Here is a 21,777-nt window from a genome sequence, read left to right as displayed (position 1 = left end):
CATTCTTTGTTGAACCTTCCTCTCAAAATTTGTTTACTATGTATTGAACTGTGGAGTGTGATTTATTGACTGTTTGTCCAATTTTCCTTAACGAATAACCTCTAAGGGCCAAATTTATAATAACATCCTTCAGATCGGAACTAAGTTCCTTCACCTTGCCCATTTTGAACACGCTGATAGATAGACGATAGGCATACAACAATACCTACACCAGCATTTTGCTTGACGGGGAGCGCGCCTGCATGTTCAAACTTGTTACGAAGTTGCAAACTACACGAAATCGCCTGAATAGAGGTGGTGCTGTATGTGAGGAAGATTGAAACTCTTGCCTGTACGAATAGCAGTGTTGCATGAAACAGCATGTTTTTCTCTTTTCACACAAATTATATGCTCTGTTTATACACTTTGAACATACATTTTTATTTACATTTGTTGGTGAAATCTTCATTAACATTAATTTCCAGGTACATATGAAAATGATTATATTAACTAGTAGATATGACATTTTTTCCTCGAAAATTCTATGTGTACGAATAACAATGTTACATACTGTATAATTAACACATTACTATATTTAACCCTCTGTCATCTGCACAAATGTCCCATGCATGGCACTCAGTGCGACCCTATGAAAACGAACATTATTTACATAGAATATTATCGATGCCAATCAATGATAAATTACACTAGCACTTACAGGAAATTAGGTTAAATATATATGAACGCAAATATGTTCATCTCGGAAATTTTTATTACCTATTAAAGGAAATAATTTTTAAAAAATGAGATAATTTCAATGATTCAACTCAACCCTCTCCCCTCCACTCCCTAAAATATCTTCTAAATAATGGTACCCAAAATAAAGCATGATAATTTATCTTTTTCTTCACCTCTTTGATATCACAATATTTAAATTTCTAAATTATCCATTTCTGGCCTTAAGATGGAATGGAAGTGTTACATATGCATCTAGCTGATTTCTGTTTTAGTGAAAACTGTATTGTACTTAAAGCCCACTCGTGTAATAGAAACATAGCTAGAACATCCATCATCTCTCATCAATGTACAATTGTACTCATTTTTTCCTGCGTGTCCATGGAGAATGTGTCATCGTATGTTTCAAGTTTTTGAAAGTCACCATGTGGACCTGAAGTTGAACAATTTTCAATCCACACTTTACATATATTTATTTCGCATCCCTGTTTATAGAGAAATGTGGTGAGATATACAGAGCATTCCCTGACATTCGCTACGAGACTCGGCAGCAAGCTTGTCTTTCCCGGTGAACGGGTCCACAACAGTCGCTAGAGTCAGCTATTAAAATTAGTTTTCATATTGTGTACTAACCTTGACTACAGAAGGTGTTGAAAATGATGTCCCTCTGCTGCAACACATTCCTGGCATCTCCAAAAGAAATTGGCATTTACACGTGCAAGTTTGTCTACTGTAATTCTCCCGATTTCTTGTACAATACTCTCTTTTAACTCATGGATGGTGTGTGAATTGTTTTTGTATACTTTATTTTTTAGATATCCCCATTTTTCTTTCCACTTTTATTCAGAACTGACCCTGTTACTCTAAACTTTTTTACGAGGTTTAATATAGTGGTCCTATGTGGAACGGGAACACCAGGAAATTTCATTGCAAAACGTCGTCGCACTTCTCCACAATTCCTCTTTCCGAAGTAACACTCAACAAGATAAATCCTTTGTTGTAATGTAAACTTTTGTGGTGTCATATTAAGCCACAATCTCCAACACACGGACACGACACAATTTCCTAGGGAGGATTATACTGGCATCAGTCTGCAATGTCAACAGAAAGGGAAAGAGAGCAAAGGCAGGGAGAGCAAAAAAAAAACAGACTGTAGCATGCGACTGTCATGAACCCCATTCACCGGGAAAGACAAGTGCTGACAGCGGGCTGCTTGCCACCGAGTCTCGTAGCGAATGTCAGGGAATGCTCTGTAGAATCATGATCAGAATAAGATTATGATAATTTGTTCGCCATGCTGCAACACAATCACATTTTATGTTTTAGAAACAAGAAAATTATTTCAGCACTAAGTGAATTCACCGTATACCGGGTGTTTCAGAAATAATTGAGGATTTACAAAAAAAATTTACGAGTAAAGTTTTGAATTTACGTTAATGAAACCAGTCCAGAACAAACAAGGAAAGAAAACAGTTTCCTTTTACACCTAAAAATGTTCAATGTGCACACTGTGGGTGACAGCACACACCCAGTGCCAGATCTATAACCTGCAAAATCCCTCAGTGCGGGGGGGAGACAAGTAAGCCTTTAGGGAACCTGCAGCCATTGACATAGTAGAGGGTTCGTATATGCATATGTAAAAAATAAATGTAGTTACTCAGGGGTGCAGAAACGAATACAACAGGAAAATGTAAAGTTAAAGTTTGCTATGCATATAGCACCGTGCCATGAAGGCACATTTAGGGTATGAGAGCCCTACATATTTTCGATGTCGGCCATCTTGGAGGTGATGTGATCAGGAACATGCTGCGACCACCTTTACCCCCGGGTACTATTTGATTTGAGGCTGAGTGGACCATAGAGCAGCTTTAAACTGCAACAAAGCCAGAAAAATTCCGACCTTAGATCACCCACCCCGGGTTCCCACATTGCAGTCAGACTACATTCAAATCAGGCTAGAATTTCACAAGAAATGCAGTGGTAGAGGTTTCTTCAACCTATCTTTAATCAGGAAAAAGTTAGGACTGCATTTTCTAGGTGTGAGAAAACAGTGTCATATATATATCACATCACCCTCTACATGTGTATGTGTGTGTGTGTGTGTGTGAGAGAGAGAGAGAGAGAGAGAGGGTAGGTAGAGGGGCCATTGGTAATATTTTGCAGGGGGGGGCAAGATTTGTAGATCCGGCACTGCACACACACCGATAATCTACTTTTTGTCACATGATAGACTACATCTTGTCACATTCACATCAACATGAGATTGTCGATAGTGTCTTATCACTGCAATGATATGCTCTCTTAGATCTAAGATATCACGTTTCATCGGTGGGATAAATACCCTCCCTGTCTTTGATGAAACCCCATGAAAAGAAGTTAAATAGTGTAAGTCCATTGATCTTGGGGACCAAAACACTGAACAAAACACTGTGAGTGATATGAGTGTCACCTAGTGCTGTGAGTGTCCCCTAGTGGAAGGAATGTGAACTCTCAGCTTAACAAAACATACACACACAAACTGTTTGTATTTCTCATTCATTCTGGACTGGTTTCATTAATGTAAGTTCAATACTTTACTTGCAATGAATTTTTGTAACCCCTCACCTGGTATAAGTGTGAAATTGTGTTAAACAGTTCTGAAATAATAATAAAAGGCTTACATACATAAAGCCATTTCCATTTATTTTTTCTTGGGCAAATTGAAAAAGGTCAGGTGGCACATGACACCAAGGCTGGATGTGAATAGGATTCCCTTGGGGAGGAAAATACATAATTAAATATTTTATGATAATTGCTTGAGAGTGATTGTGAATAACTTGGTGATAATTTTAACAGAGGTGTCGCCACCTGATGGGTGAGGGTGGGCTCAAGCCACCCATAAAATGGTACTAGCCCTTCATTCTGCACACTCAAATAAATGTGTTGGAAATTTTCAAATTGCAAAGAAAGGGGACAAGGGAATAATGTATAGAAAAGAGAAAGAATAAGAGGAAATGAATGGGAGTGGAACAAAGAGAATAACAGTGAGAAAAGAACTGGAGAGGATGTGAAAGGAAATGAGATAAAAAGAGATGGAGAGGAATATGGTGATGGAAAAGAAAGGGAAAAGAAGACAAGAAAATAGAGAGAGAGAGAAAGGCCTACCTGAAAATATTTTCTCCACCATTGAGCCAACTCAAATGAAATTTTCTAGCAATGCCACTGAACTACAAGCACTTCGCACCAAAATATATGAGGAGGATGGTAACTTGGTACAGATGGTACAAAACAGGAAAAATCAACGATGTGTTAATAGAGTCAACTCTGGATGTAGTTGTAGTAGACAGTCAGCTATAGTGAAACTAAATCACCACCCCTACCCCAAATGCATTTTAAATTGGAAGAAGGCAGACAGCATGGGACAAGGAGTGGGGTTGTGATGCATGGTGATGATGAAACACATGTTTGAGGTAAGATATACTGTGGCTGTCTACCCTGAGCTCGTCAGTTAAGTTTTGAAAAGTGAACATTAAGATGTTGAAGCATAAAGAGTTTTCTTTGGATGATAAGGTGAATATTACCAGTGACACTGATCATATTTTTCTAAAGCAGACATTGAAAGTATGGTTTACATAAATCAAGCACATACACATATTTGACTTTTTCAAGGTCCAGTAAACTACTAAGAAGTGATTTTATGTTTGATACTGTACCACATTTGCTATTATTTCATTGCAATATTCTGGGTCAATCATCAATACCTCGGTGGGGGCACACACAGTGGTTCGGATTCAACTTAAAGCTGCAAGCATCCATGGCAGAGTGGTTAGCACAGTACACTGCAATGCCAGGGGTCCAGAATTCAAATCCCAGCATGGATGTTCTTTGTGAGTGTCCCTTCATCAATTTCATCATATCATCGCTCATCCTCATCTTCATGATTAGCCAAATGTGGCAGAAAAGCTAAGTAAAATAAACTACATCAATCAAAATCACTTTAATAAACTGTATGGCAGTACCAATTAGCCTATCAATGCATAAAGTTAGCTTAAATCAAAAACTCTGTATCAATCAAACTACTTCTACCTTATGTGTTTCTATTTCCTCTGTCACTACTAACCTCAATTCAGATTAAGGCTGTCAGATATAACGAACCAACCAATTATCTGAATCAATAGCGGTCTGTTATAAGACAAGTTGACTGTTGATAAAATACATTCTTCTGATATAAAGCAAGAAGATAGCTTCTAAAGAGCAGACAGTACAGGGTATTTCACTCGCTCTCGGCCCCTGATTTTCACTTATAAAAATCAAACTATTGGTCATAAGGCAAATTGGAAATCCAACACACACACATATCCATCATTCTTTATGATACATTTTCAACATCAGATTGCGAGAATATCTTCCTCTTTTCCCAACCCTTTTCATGACTATCTGCTGTTTGTATTTTATATGGACTAAATTATAATGTAAACTACAGGGTGTTTCAAGACAGCATTTGGTGGGAAATTGATGCTGTGACTATCTTCTGTAACATGGAGAGGCATATGCAGGCTTCATTGATGCTAATGGCGACCACTTCCAACACTTGCTGTGACATTACCATGCTCCTCATACACTAAGGTATATCCATAGCAAATTTCATAACATTATGACAAATAGTTTGATATTTATAAGCTAAAATCAGGGGCTGAGAGCGAGTGAAACACCCTGTAATTTACATCATAATTTAGTCCATATAAAATATAAACAGCAGATAGTCATGTAAATGGTTGGGAAAAGGGGGAGATATTCCTGCAATCTGATGTTGAGAATATGTCATAAAGAATGATGGATATGTGTGTGTTGGATTTCCAATTTGCCTTATTCATTCATGATTATAGTCAAAATGTGACTAGCAACTTAAAAATTTCAGATATATATTACCAGTGCTAATATGTTTGTGTTGAAGTTGGGAAATATAAAAACAGTACTAATGAATTGATTTTTATTCATTTTCCCAGTAATTGTTTATTGTGGTTTTACTTTTAATTAATTATATCAGTTTTTCCCACCATGCAGTGTGGGAGAAAAATTGAAATGAGATATTTTGGTGGAATTATATTATATATTATATATTATATTATATATTATAGTTCTGTAAATGCACGGCCATGAAAACAGATGGCTGGGCAGAATTGCACTGGTGTCACATGTGAGAAAAGCAAAGCAAAAGAGGGAAACAAAAGTTGCTGGTCTCTATGCACTGTGAGGCAACAACAACCGGGCTGCATTGCCTTGTTCAAGCATCAGACTGAACTCTCTCCGGGCCACGTTTGTGACATCCCTGACCTTTCGATCAAGTACTATCTGTCAGTGTCACATGGATTACAAAGACCAACTCTACAACAAAGATCTTTCATTGTCTTAAACTTCCGAACACAAGGGATTGTGCTCCAACATGGCCACAGCTTGAACGTCTGCTACCTGCCTTACTTCATGGCCATGTGTTTAGTACAAAACATACCAAATAACTGGTACATTGATTTAATTAAATATTCGAAATAAATGTGATGAAATGAAAATTTTCGAAATAAACATGATGAAATGAACATTTTTGGAGCCTCATATCAAAAATGAAACGTAAAAGTATAAGCTTGTCCCATCCTTCAGTCTGTGATTTTAATTAATATTTCTGTTCCTTTGTCTTTGAAGTACATTATTATCATCTTTCTAATTCCATTAGAATGTGGTGTCCATTGTTCAAGGGTTAACCTAGTTTCCAATTAGCTACATTCAAATTATTATCACTATGATGTATATTTGAATTTCTAGTTAATTAAGGACTGCTAAGTTCAGGTAACTAGTAAGTACAAACCTGCTGGAATCATTGTCTTCTTGAAAAAACGTATGTACATGGCATGGTGTATCACAGCGCAAACAGCAGCTATTGCTCCAAACAACTGAAATGACAACTGATGACCAACATACTTGTAAGCTAAGCCACCTGTTAAACTTCCAATGGCATATCCTGCAAAAAAATTGCAGTAAGTTGCATTTTCAGAACTTATTTCATAGGGAAAATTATGGTACAAACATTTACCTTAAACATTCTGGTAACATTGCACATTACAGTTTCTAAGATACCTCTCTTGAATGGTAAGTGCATGGTAATAATAATAATAATAATAATACAGTTGAACCTGAGTTATATGCATGTCAGGTGAAGAGAAAATAATATGTATAACTGAGAATTACTTATAAAGCAGATTTAGATACCATGTCATATCATTATTAAAACACTGTAATTTTATCTATTTTGAGAAACAACATATATATGTTATACAGTTTATTTTTGTCATGAAGTGGTAAATTAACAAATCTAAAAGTTTGATTCTAAAGTTTTGTATTCCACTTCCTGCATAAATTTTACTTTCTGGTCAAGCATGTAAGTTTTTCTCTTTCTGTTCTCCATGGCCAACCAGTAGCAATTGAAACATTCACTGAAGGAACTGTTGTTCTGTTTTTATTATGGATCACGACAAAGGTCAGCTGTCAGCATCTTTTAAATGTGTGTACTTTCATATCGCGATTACATACAAAAGAAAATGCATCTCATGTTCTGAACAATGTTTCAAATGTTTCTCCTCTGATTTCATTCCACCTCTCCTTGCCTTCTCTGTGACACTACCGTGACACTCTCATCTGCAACTTCAGACTGACCACCGCCATGCCCGCCTATCCTGTTTTGTATTTGTTTTTGTAATGACAAGAAATGTATACTTCTGTGACATTGTTGTAGCTTGGTTACATGCAAATCAACTGTATTTTATGAAAATTAGTACATATAACACCGAATTATGTATAAATGCATTACGTACAAATAAGGATTAATTAACCTGTTTTCTTTTAATTTGAGTAAGTTAATTAAGTAATTAATTAAATTAATTAATTATATTTTGATGGGTCCTACAGTAATTTATGTATAAAACAGAAGTACGCAGAACTGAGTTATGCATAAAGCAGTCTCAACTGTAATAATAATAATAATAATAATAATAATAATAATATCAAGTCGAAACCCAAATAAGGCTTTCATTTGCTGTTATCACCTGAATCCATTAAAATTCTTTGCAATTTTCGATATTTCCACACTCATAAGATTGACTGAATCCAGTAATATATTGCAACCCTCTTCCTACTACCCAAAGTAAAAATTATAAATCACATACACACTGGATTAAATGTAAATCACATAGTATGCTTTCGAAGTATGATTCAAATTTAACAACAGGTGTAAACTGTTGCTGCTGGTAAGAAATTTCTACTTTGAATGATTAACACTGCACATTCACCTCTGGTATATCAAATAATGTACTTGTGTATGTGGCATATCTAAAGGGTAAAAATAAATTTCTGTAGATAAGAGAAATTTTGTCATGCTTTCTCATTGCTTTCTTTCAGCAATGCTACACTGAACTTTGCTCGATTGATTTGATTTGATTTAGTTTATTTTACTTCGCGTTTTGTGCCTCTTGGCTAATTTGCGAAGATGGGGATGAGTGATGAAATGATGAAATTGATCAATGGACATTCACAAACAACCAAGCCCGACCGGGATTCGAACCCGGGACCCTTGGCGTCACAGCGCGATGTGCTAACCACTCGGCCACAGGGTCGGGCGAACTTTGCTCGAGTAACACATGTTTGAAATTGCAACACCAATTCAAAATCCCGCCAAATGTGAGATGCATGCCATACAGTTTCTCAAAGCAAAAGATGAATGTCCAGAGGAAATTTACAGACAAATTGTTACTGTTTATGGGAACATTGCGAATGAACAAAATTCCACACAGTGGTGTCACACATTCTCAGGAGTCGGGACTGATGTCCACGACAAAGAAAGAGACAGCTGGCCAGTCATCTTTGTTTGATCTCTAACAACTTTCTTCTTAAAATTAAAGATGAAGTTTGTGCAAATTGATGTTTGACGATAAGAGAATTGCTTGACCTCATTCCCGAAGTGTCCAAGACCACCTTTTTATGAGGCTATGGCAATGATATTAGGATACAGAAAATTGTGTATGCACTGGGTGTCCAAAATATTAATGGATAAACACAAAATAGGTCACACGCCCAATTTCTCATGTGCAGAGGAGAACAGTTTTTTGGAATCCATTGTGACTGGCGATGAAATGTAAATTTACTGCCATGCACCTAAATTCAAGTAACAGTCACTTCAAACATACCATATGCATTCCCCCCCCCCCAAAAATCAAAACTTTGACTTAACCCCCACCAAAAAAAAATGACCACTTCTCTGGGACAGACACAGCATTCACCTGGTTAACTACATAACTACCACACAGCAAATAATGCTGCTGCCTATTGTCAGACATTGAATGGTGTCAAGTGGAAATTCAAAACAAAAGGAGAGAAATGTTGACATGTGGCATCTGCCTGCTTCACAACAATGCTTGCACTTCTAAAAAGATCAAGTGGGATGTTGTGGACCACCACAATATAATCTGGACATCGTGCGCAATAACTTTCACTTGTTTCTTCACCTATAGAAACATCCTGGTGGGAAACAGTCCGATGACAATGACAAGGTGAAAGAAATCATAACATGATTCAACAGGCAGGTAGCAGTATGACTCTGGGATACAAAACCTTGTTCCCAAACATTATAAATATTTGGATAATTAAATCCACATCCACTGTGAATTTTACCTATGGTACTATTAATGATAGGTTAATATTAATGTTATTATTGATTACAAATTCAGTGTGCAATGTACATTTTTTTCTTGTAATTAACTAACTTAGGTTCAGTTTAAGTATTACACTTTCATAATAAAATAAGATAAGATAAGATTTATTTCCATTGATTTGAAACATGTTCTAGATTGAATTGAAGTATTGTTTCACGTGAATGTAGTATCATACAAGGATTAGAAAATAAATTCACATTAGCCCTTCATTATATTAACTAAACTTAATCAATTTTTCCAGATCCTCTTTGTATCTACCTTGCTATTCAGCTTTGAATAAATAAATAAATAATAATAATAATAAAGATATCTTACCAAGCCCATCATCTACTCCTGCAACAAGTCCCTGCATCGTAGCCGAGGTTCCTGGTGGAGATACAGCACTTGCATAAGCCACAATGGTTGTGTAACACAGAGCATAAGTTGGTCCTTGCATGGACAGTTCAATAGGCAGCAGCCACCAAGGACTTGGAATCAATGAGATCAAAATCAAGTGAAGGGAGTAACTCAGGAAACATACTGTGAGAGAATGGCCATAGCCTATCTTCTTCAGGATCCTGCCTAGGTTTTAGCAGAGGAGAAAGTATGAACATGACATTAAAGGAAAAATATACTTTTCAAATTGTATACACATGTCAGTATAAGTAGCATTTCTGGTACACATTTTATTGTTTCTTCTTCACAATATTTCAAATGCATAAAGCAGCTATAATAATAATAATAATAACATATATTTATTCAGTGGGCAGGGTTCAAGATATATTGTTCTCCCATTTAACCTTGCCAGGATACAGATTACATATATCTACTGCAAATAGAGTATAAAAACTATTATGAAATATTTTTTTAAAAAAATCAAATAAAAATTAAAAGTCAAAAGAATATTCAGATAATCATCAAACTAAGGTGGAACCAAGAACTGTAAAAATATAAGCAAGAAATTATATATCTACTAGGGCTAAGCTGATACTGATGTACGGTACTTATATCGAGAAGTATAACTGAATTCTATTTACAAATACCAGCTGATAATTTTCCAGCATTTTGGTCTTTCCTGGAGCCTACAAAAATGGCACACAACACTTTTGTAGAGTCTGATTATCCTGGAAATTGTGCAAAATTGAAAGTGTTCATTTATTGTGCATCAGTATTGTGTGCAAATCAATTTTTGTGATTACATAAGAAGTATTTTGATCTTCTGATGTAATTCTTGAATATTTTGAAGCAAAACTCTGACAAATTGATGCTCGTTATTGGAATGCAATATTTACACATTACTAAAGCTGACTGCTCAGGAGAAGATCCCTGATGGAAGTGAAGAGATGTAGTGACAGACAAGATCCACTGTTAAGGTGGGGGTTGGGGGAGTACACCCTGAGTCACATACACATGCTGACCTTGCTCTAACAGGTGCAGCAATGCCAGTCCTTGCTGTATATTGTCTTTGGACTTCTTTGAAATAACGACAAGGGATTGAAAAATATTCTGGAAAATTTTAAAGAAACAAAATACAGCTACCTGCTATCACAGCTGCAGCACATATATATTCTTCATGCTCTATGTAATTGACACAAATCAACTCCCACACACTACCAAAAGGATGAGCAGAAACCACTAAAATCTGCAAATTGACTGGTCTTTCCCCTTACCCCTGCCCACATCTCGCCACATTTGGGCTGATAGCTGTATTAATCACTATTTGAACAACTTTTATTTATTACAATTTTCAAGCATTGGTATAAGTGAGAATCGTTAAGAGCATCGGCATGGGTATGGGCATCGGTTCAAGGTGGTATCAGATCAGCCCTAACATATGTGTGGTGTGTGGGGGAAAGGGGGGTGAAAGTGTAAGCATAGCTAAAATGAGGGGGGTGAAAGTGTAAGCATAGCTAACATAAGACATCAAAATTTTTTAAGAAGCAAGAATAGCATGGTAAATAACTGAATATAGTACACATGTAAGGAGTCAATAACTAGAATTTAGCAAAATCTCCAATGCTGATTCTTTGTGGGTTGTAATTTCATTCATGAATGCTTTTAGACATGTACTGCCTATGCTTTTGATTTGAAACATTGAAGTGCCGATTTATTAGTCATCGTTGTGTGCAGTTTATTTCAGGTTGAAATAGCATTTCCTGAAAATGATGGCTTAGGTGCTGACTTGAAAAATAATGTATCACCACATAAATAGAGATTATTGTCCATTGCTAAGCTAAACTGGGTCTTGCTAATTAAATAACAATTTAAGTTTAGAGAAATTAGTCACATTTCTTATGACCAATACAATAAAACCATTTAAAACAATGTTAAAACTTGCCACTCTTCATCAAGTAAATGAAAATGACAAAAGAAGCTCAAATAGTGAGACTTCACTGTACATACAAGTAAAGGTAGTAACCTGTGTTCTCCTTTCTTCAAATATGTTCTTTGCCTGAAAAAGCAAGTATGATATTCATGTGCCTTAATGAAAAAAGAAAGTAAAATGTGTGTATGTAACAGCATGTTTAATAAATGGAGGCATGCATATTTCGTTTTTGATAAAAATCTGAAATGTGAAATAACATGCTGTAATGTTCGTTTTTCATGTTTCTGAAAGATGTATGGTCATGTCAGCGCCAGGATTAATTATCTAGATCAGGCACAGATGAGATGTTTTGGTCACATGAAGAGTATGGATGCAGAAAGTCTGCCAGTAAAAGCTTACAATGGACAAGGAGTGGGAAAAAGGCCAAAGGGGAGACCCAAGATGTCGGTGGAAAGAGCAGATAGCGGAGAGTGTTAGGAGAAGAGGACAAAATTGGAACACTGTGGAAAGAGAGGAGTGATGGAAGACCAGGAAAAATGGAGAAGCTTGACTTCTATGCCAACCCAGCCAGAGGCAGGAAACAGCGAAGGATGATGATGATGATGATGATGTTGTAAAATGTGGGATTTTTCCACTTAGGGATATTTTGTACAACTGGAAATTCCCTACCATTTTAACTATGATATGTACAGGTGTTTGGAATATTCAGTTTCTTTGACATGACAACTACTGTGGAAATAACACTGCATATGCATAATACAAATAGGTTCATTCTTCTTGTTATAAACATTAAATGTTAAACAAATTCACTAACAAATATCATCAATCTCTTTCTTTAAGTTTTGGTTCAAGTCTCTACACACATGTTGTGTAACTTGCAGCCTCTAAACCTAAGAACACAAAATACCTTTTGTTACTTTATAAGTATAAAGTTACTTTACGTAAACACTCCAATAGCCATGAACAAAAACAAGAAAAGATAGAATTTCAAGAAATAAACAAGGAACGAACTTTCTTTTTCCAAAGTCTACATTTCCACTGTACATTGGAAACAAATATCTATGCAATGGCTTGTGCAAAACATTTTGTCTGAAAAGTTCATGACAAGTTCTGAGAAATTTTGTATCCATGCTATAAATATTTTTTTGTTTGACTCCACAGGCATTCAGAAGCATGGGAACAGATGGACGAAGCATTTTAGTAATTTACAATATATATGTTACTTATGTATAATGACTTGTCTCCACTGGTAAATGCACCTACAATTAAATTAATGTGAAATTCATCAGAAAATTCTCTCCTATGTTAAATAAATGGTTAATACGTTTAGTTTAACCCCATCATTTAATTTACACCCTTCAGTGTCGACACAATGAAGAAACCTTTATGACAATAACTAACAGAATTTTTTAACAAAGCAAATAAATTTCAAAACAAGGCAATGGAGAGCCCTATATGTTTTGGGGATCTGGTGTGACTGAAATAATTTGTGACACTGCACTAATGCTGAAATTTACTATAGGAATAGGTAAGAAACATGATCAAATTATTTGATATGAAATGCAAGAACTAGAAGAGAATGTGAAGAGAGCTGTGGAAGAAAATGGAAGAGTGAGATTGGAAAGAGTCAAAGTCCTACCACAGGGCAGGAAAGACTGGTGAACCATCTCGAGGGCTTTCATATCACAAGTTACAGGGTGTTCCAGTTAGCCCAGTTGCGATGAACAGTTACATGTCAAGGATCATGAAAAGAAATGAAGTGTGTGTGTGTACTTACTCATTACAGAAAATGTTGTAGCTTGCAGAATCATACACATATGGGTGTGCCTCAACATGTTCTGCTGCACCTTATTCAATATCACTCCAATATCACGGGTGGCACGTGTTTTCCCCCTACTTTCACATATACATTGCTTTTTCTGCAAGTCAGTACATTTTTGAAATGAGAATTTTGATACAAATAGGTCGTTTCTTACGCAATGTAAATTGTACAATTTCAATTTGTTTTGAAAAATTTTGTGAACAGTGGGTTTCTTTTTCAGTTCCTTCGTTATATGGTAAAATTTTTATTAATTTTTGGAATAATATTTTGGTGCATTTGCTTCAAGAGGCTAAGTTTGTTATTCTATGAGATACTTTGTCTGATTTGTTTTGTAATTTTTTCCTGTAATAGCTAATAAAAATATTTGAAATGAACATGTTTGCATTTGTACATATTTCACTTGATTTGCAGTAAGTGCATTTAACATCAATTTGTATTGAGGGTGCCCACGTGGGGCTGCACTGAGTGCTACTATAAGGACACGGATGACGGAGGGTTAATTTGGCCTTAGAAATGGTCAGGAGAATAGAAAAAACTAAGGTGTAAATACTTTAAGAATAATATTAAAAATACTTTTAGAAGTAAAAAAGGAGATAGATTTAGAAGTTACATGGAGAAAATCTATATTATATGCTTACAGGATGAAATAGGTAATAATCAAAATTTAATTACAGATTAAAAGTAATTTCAATTTCTAATTTCAAATGCTTAGGAGTAATACTAACAAATGGAAACAACATTAAAGAGGAAATTAAAGGCATCTGCAATTTGGGTAACATGTGTTAGAGGCCAACACACATAATTCTGCCGTGCAATGCGCGACACAACTCAAGAAGCAGTGTTGCTAATTGTGACTGTCTTCTACATTCACAAATTACTAATATTTACTTGATTTATATTGCATACAAGTTTATAAAATTAACAGGGAACTATTGAGATTAAGAACGCTGTATCAATGTCGATATTTGTTTCAAGTTGTTGATTTTGATTCGTTTTTGTTATATGTAAGAAGATTGACTTAAAAATGTCTTGTGTCAGAAATTAAAAATTAGTTTATATCAAATGTTATAAAGTGAAATAATATTTTGGAAATTGAGTTGTGTTGTTTAATTCTTGCAATGTAAGTATAATAACATTATGAAAACCAGTTGAGCACTGAGGGCTTGCAATTTAATTTTAAAATTGTGTTAGTCTGCTCATCCTTCGCGTACAATATATATTCAGTGTGAAGTATCGTTGCAAGAAATTGGTGGCCAGTGTGCGGGGATTTGGTTACACTGAAGAATTATAATTTGTAGACTTATTAGTGTTCCTTCCTTTGTGTACTTCATATTTTCATTCTGTTGTCGTGAATACAAAGTAGTGCAATGACAGCGAAGAATGTTCCTATCGTGCCATTACCTATGGGTACTTCAGATTTTAATGTTCAATTATTGGTCATGTTTCGGGAATTGAAGGAATCAAATGACAGCGTAAGACAAAAGTTGTCAGAACTTGAAAAATCTCAGAAAGAGCAGTTATCAGAGCTTGAAAAATCTCAGAAAGAGCAGTTGTCAGAGCTTGAAAAATCTCAGAAAGAGCAGTTTGCAGAACTTGAAGACAGAACGGTGAAGTGTATGGAAAATATGAACAACATTGTTAAGGAGTTGGGCAACTCACTCCGGATGGAGATTGGGCAGGTTGCTGAAGCTTGCAAAACAGCAAATGATCAAATAAAGGAACAAGTTAAAGTGTTGGATGAAAATTCCAACAGTTGAATATATCTGGTGAAGCGAATACCAACAGCATTCATAAGTTAGAAGATAGTGTTACAGGATTGGGTTTGCAGGTAAACGAGCAGTGGAATGTTATCAGCCAGATTAGGAAAAGTAAGAATGAAGGTTTAATTCAACGTGTTGAGATCTGTGAAGCACGATTAAGTGATGTAACAGCTAAACTGCTGATGACTAATACTTCAACAATCCATAAAGCTGCAGAGAACAATGGGAACATTACTGAAATTTCACGTAATCCAGAACATCCTGTATCTTTATCCTTGTCATCTTCCAGTGCTTCAGAAGATGAATCTTTTCCATTGCATATGTCAGGAAAATGCAAACCTACAGGAAATCCTAAATCTAATTTGTCAGCTCCTACTTCACCAGTTAATGTGCGAAATTCTCGATTAAAGAAGCCTCATAAAACTTCACATGTTAGTTATGTTGATCCAGCAAATAATGCTTCACAATCTAGCAATATAGACTCTGATATGTCTGAAGTATACAAAACTAGATATAATTTGCAAGCAACTTCTAGCAAACGATTTAAACCTAATTACAACACGAAGTACCATAAGCACGCTACTATCATTGATTCTGATATAAGTAAACCATCTACTTTTAAGGAACAACCACAAAAGTATCTACGGTTGAATGAGTTGAATATGTTGCCTAAATTTTCTGGAAATCCAGAGAAATCTAGCCCAAGGAAGTTTATTACAACCTTAACTTCACATTTGGATTTGCTTCAGATTCCAAACGTTCAGAGATTGGAATGTATTCGGAATTGTTTTCAAGGGCCAGCCGAGGGATGGTACAATACGCACGTGGATTCCTTTATGACATATAAACATTTTGTACATGAGTTTCTGAACCAGTACACTTCATACTCATTGACGCAGGCTCAGTTGTCAGAATTGAGGAACAGAAAGTATGATCAAAATAGCGTAGCGGCATGAGCATGGAGGCGTTTGCCACTCGTACTTATTCAACATATTATAATTTGGTAGAGCATCCTAAAGATGCAGAAGTCATAGACATTTTGATTAATCAGTTTCCATCGATTACGGCACAGGCGATATTAGGTGCTGGCTTAACGAAGGTTGACGACGTTATTAACTTACTGAAGAGACTGGATTTGATAAAGACCAGATCTGGTAAGAAGTGTGATTTACCTAGTGATTTTGAAGTGAGAACATCCAGGTTTACTAAGGATTCAAATGTGTCAGATTTCAGAGATAAACAAAAGTACAAAGTTCAGACAGTTAACACGCAACCAAGGAACAGCGAGCAAAATCCTAATCAAAGGAATAATAGACAGTTTTCTCGCAACAATAGAGATTCTAATTTTGGTTCTACATCTGGTGGTAGCTCATATAATAGAGGGCAAAATGTGAATGACAATTCTGATTGGCATCAGGACTTTACATTCAGAAGAAGGAATCAAAATAATTATGGCAATCAACAGTTCTTTAGAAGAAACTTAAATGCAAATGAAAGAAGTTATAACAATACCCAATTTTGACGAGACAGTGTGACACCACAGAATGATAGAAATTCGACGAGACAGTGCGACACCACAGAATGATAGACGTTCTAATACATAGCAAGGTTATCTACAAACGAGGTCCAATTCAGATCCTAATGTGGCCTGTTTTCCTAATTCACCGAACAATAGTACAATTTTCGACAATAATGTAAATTTATGTTCTAATTGTCGGCAGCCCTGTAATTGACCATTCGTTTCCCCTAACAGTAATGTCACTTTAAGTAATGGACTGAATGAAAATGCAGTGTCATTTGATCCAAGGGAGAGACAATTAAATCAAAGTATGTTGTCAGGAATGGAAGCATAATTAAAAACTGCTGTGAATCATCTCAATTACATTTATAAGTTACTATGTAATGTTTTATATATGGCATTATGCAAATTATGAATCTTTCCAGTTAAGTGTTAAGAAAATTTTGCCCTTGTACACAAAAGGTGATACATTACAGAATGTTTAATGTTTTAACTGTTACGAGGGAAAGAAATGATAGTTATTGACAGCATTTGAAATATAATTAATTGAAGTTAATAATGTTATTGTAGAAATGAAAGGTGAATTAATTTCACTGTGATCTGTAGAATGATATGTGGAAGTAAGTCATTATAGTTGTGAAATGTGCTACTTTGAGGAGAATGTTTATTAGTAAACTTATCGCATATTGTTGTATGTCTAAATATTCTGCAGGGATCAGGCATGGTTTAACCAAATCAAGGTTAATGAAAATATATATAGGGATCAAATAATGATAATTTGAGGCAAGTTGTTTATTGAATGTGTAATGTTTCAATAATGAATGTACTGAAGAGTTTTGTAATGACTCAGCATTTTGTATATTGTTTATATTAAGTAGTTTAGCCAACAAGAAGATTGGGTTGCGCAAGGCTACTACTAAGTATTGTTTCACGTATGTGTGAATTATATATGCCTCATAATTTGACACATAATTTTTATGTCTTGAGAAAACTCCTTGTGATCTACACATTTTAGATAACATACAGGGTGATCATAAAATGTTTGATCACTTGAGTAGTTTTCTATACAGAGTGGGGGGACTATGTGACTGTCTTCTACATTCACAAATAACTAATATTTACTTGATTTATATTGCATACAAGTTTATAAAATTAACAGGGAACTATTGAGAATAAGAACGCTGTATCAATGTCGATATTTGTTTCAAGTTGTTGATTTTGATTCGTTTTTGTTATATGTAAGAAGATTGACTTAAAAATGTCTTGTGTCAGAAATTAAAAATGAGTTTATATCAAATGTTATAAAGTGAAATAATATTTTGGAAGTTGAGTTGTGTTGTTTAATTCTTGCAATGTAAGTATAATAACATTTTGAAAACCAGTTGAGCACTGAGGGCTTGCAATTTAATTTTAAAATTGTGTTAGTCTGCTCATCCTTCACGTACAATATATATTCAGTGTGAAGTATCGTTGCATAATGGAGCAGATAGAAAAATCGCTGCAGTGCGCCAATGCACAGCTGTTACGCACAACAAGAAAATTAGAGAATTTACGTCTATCTAATGTTGAGTTTTAAACATCATGCATTATACCAGGACTAGGATTAATATGTACTAACAAGTGGCTTTGTATGTAGCTACATACATATGGACTAAAAATGCACAAAATATGGACTAACACATACGTAAAATTACCAAAAATGCTGCAAGGAAGACATCTTCATAGTGATTCCTTATTTGAGTGATTTCAAACAAAATAAACACTTTATGATTTTCCATTGCAATAATGCACTGGTGGCGTTCTAACTGTTCACTCCCAATACCAGTCTACACTGGTACGGAACTGCAACGACAGATAATATACAACCGACACTACCACTGCTTTGAGAACTAATAACGTGCGAACGTGTTAAACCGCGACAATTGGACCACAACACTCCTCAAGCAGTATTATTGCCTCTCTGTGATCAGCGACAGTCATTTGCCTTTGTTGTACATTTACAAATGATGCCGGCTTCCACACCAATAACAAGTACATATACTGCCCCTAGACGATAAGCTGTTTTTTTTTCGTTTTTTTTTTTTGCTATGAACTTGTCACCCATCAAAGCATGGCAATTTTATCACAGAAAACAATACATCGCATTAAGCAGCAAAAATGACAGCCTCCTCTATGCAATTTCTACAAGAACACGTGTCGGAGCCAAGAGTTGAAATGCTCATGAAGCCACATAATTTATTTCTTTTGAACAATTCCAAAATTATGAAATATGAACAATTTGTGAATTTCCCGAGCTTGGCTATGTAAGGTTTTTGATTTCAACATTGACAGAACTGGAGGCATTTTGGAATTTAACGTTCATTAACAAACACACACTTTCACATACACACACGAAATTAACGCACACAACGTCAAACCGGTCAAATACTTAGTATGAAATAAAAATATGGTGCTTCAAATCCAACAAAACTCACCGTCACTTTAACTGCCTTTCTCCTTCCGGGACAGAAATAGTGCTTCATTATTACAGTTACTAGCTAGCCAATGAACATGCACTGCATAAAAGAAGCAACCACTTCGTCATACTATATTGCCACATTATCGTCTCTGCAGAACAGTGTGAACTGTGAGCTGGAGCGATATTCAATTGTTTTCAATTATGTTTGTGCGACTGTGCCCAGGAATGGAATGACAATATGGCAACAATGGCGAAGGTTCGCGATCAGGGTAGAACACGTGATGCTGAGAGAGAGGGAGATGAAACGAAAATTGTTATGTGCGCAACGGCAAAGATATGTGTGATGCACTCTACTTCTCTATTCACAAACTTTTATCCTCTCATCTAATATCAGATAATCTAAAGAACATGCAAGAGAGGAATTATGCCAGTATTTTTGCATAGATGTGAAACGTGGTCCTTTACACTAAGAGAGGAATGTAAATTAAGAGTTATTGCAAATAAAATCTGAAAAAAAATATTGGGAACTAAAGGAGATGAAGCAAGGGTGTGGAGAAGGTTGTATAATACTGAAAAAGTTTACAGAGTTATTGGGAAATCTGAACGCAAGATATCTGTGTGAAGTTGGAATGCCAATATTAAAGATGGAAATCGGTAAGGATGGTCAAGATTAGATTGATTTTACCCTGGATAAGAACATATGGAAAATGATGTTCCAGTGGCAACAAACTTTTGGGCTTAGGAATGCCTTGAAGAGATTAACAAAACTATATATTTTGGCCACTTTTATAATCGTGAATATTTTTATGTCTTTATGGGTAAGAAAAGGTGTCGATTCTAGCTATGAGAACACCTCATTTCTCATATATTTTGACATATTTTAAGGTAGTGCACAAAATAAGATTTTCAATGTATACGCATATATATCTGTAGAGTATACTAAATAAGTGCATTATCTTAAAATAAAGAAAATTGTAGAAACATTAATTACACCAACCTGATAGAGAAAAGAAGATAATGTTTCTGCTGCTACAACCAAGCCTTCCAACAGTTTTATATATGTCATATGACCTGTTATATTTGCCAAGTCCTCTAAAAACCTGTGTAAAAATAGTGGAAAATAGTAGAAAATATAATGAATCGCAAGAAAATTAAGAAATTTAAAATATGTACACAAGCTACACATTAATGTCAGAAATATATGTGATAAAACAGGAAAGCTTGTACATATTAAATGTCCACACACATATAAATATTTATTCGAAAAAATCCTCCTTTGATGTTCGAGTATACCGCGTGAGGCACCTAAAAGTACCACCTGAAATAGCGAAGAATCTAGAAACAGTAGCGATGTGAGTTTTGCTGGAAACAATAATATCAAATGGGGCTCGTAAATCGGAGGTATGGGGTGGGTCGAAAAATATCGACAAATGGGGCATCTGGAGCAAAGTCATATTTTTTTTAAATGGAACGATATACAATAACATGCATAATATAAAAGAGCACACGCAGAGAAACACAACGCTGTTGGTCTCATGCATCTACTGCACATAGGAACGAAGATATGGCCATGTGATGGAGACAGAACGTGTTAAAGGAAGAAAAAGTACAGTAGACATCGTCAGCACCATGTATTTGACAGTGATACAGCATAACGAAAATGACCATGACAGTATGTGGAAGAACCACTGCGTAAGAAGCGAAAACCTGTCAAAGCGTGTGTTCAAAGTGGTGTTCGTCAGCTGCGATACAGGCAACGAGGCGCCAACACAAAGATCGTTGCACAGAATGTAGCATCTCGTAGGGAATGTCCCTACAGGCTGCAGTAATGCAGTGTTGCATATCCTCTGGAGTTGTTGGCACATCCCGGTAGACAATGTCCTTCAGCTTTCCCCACAGGAAAAAGTCTAACGGTGCCAAATCTGGGGAACGAGCTGGCCATTTGACAGGCCCTCCACGTCCAATCCAACGATTTGGAAATGTATTTTCCACACATGCTGTAGCGCTTCTTGCACTGCGAGCTGGGCACCCGTCATGTTGGTACCACATGTCCCTCTTTGTCTGAAGTGGTATGTCCTCCAATAGTACAGGCAGTTCATGTTGTAAAAACTGTATGTATCGGTCAGCATTCAGTGTCCCTTGTATAAAAAAAGGGCCAATGAGATGTTCATACCACACCACACGTTCACACTCCATGGGTGCTGGCGTTCCACTTAGCGAAGCCAATGTGGATTTGTCACCGACCAATAGTGCATGTTCCTTAGGTTGACATTTCCATGATTGGTAAAAGTTGCCTCGTCAGTGAAGAGGATACGTGACAAATCGGGTGTGTCGTGTCGTAACAACCATGTGCAAAACCGAACAAGGTCCACAAAATCATTCCCGTGAAGTTCCTGATGGAGGGAGATATGATATGGGTGAAACTTGTGTGTGTGCAGAATGCGCAATACACTTCGCTGACTCA

General features: G+C 35.9%; 1 protein-coding gene across 1 annotated transcript in view; it reads right to left on the bottom strand.

Annotated features, from left to right (window-relative positions):
• The window catches only part of LOC145990455 (major facilitator superfamily domain-containing protein 6-like), an 80,910-nt gene that overhangs the window by 23,625 nt on the left and 35,508 nt on the right, over positions 1-21,777 (bottom strand). Inside the window, exons 7-9 of the mRNA XM_083126147.1 lie at positions 20,307-20,413; positions 9,765-10,010; positions 6,554-6,706 (exon numbers count right to left, since the gene is read on the bottom strand). Of these exons, the coding sequence (XP_082982273.1) occupies positions 6,554-6,706; positions 9,765-10,010; positions 20,307-20,413 (506 nt within the window). The remainder of the gene's footprint in view (positions 1-6,553; positions 6,707-9,764; positions 10,011-20,306; positions 20,414-21,777) is intronic.

The sequence above is a fragment of the Lepisma saccharinum genome, chromosome 7 (genome assembly GCF_977018435.1).
Source record: "Lepisma saccharinum chromosome 7, izLepSacc3.1, whole genome shotgun sequence".
In the NCBI taxonomy this organism is placed as follows: domain Eukaryota; kingdom Metazoa; phylum Arthropoda; class Insecta; order Zygentoma; family Lepismatidae; genus Lepisma; species Lepisma saccharinum.
Note: the sequence above shows the minus strand (reverse complement) of the source record. Positions and strands in the feature narration are given on the sequence as shown.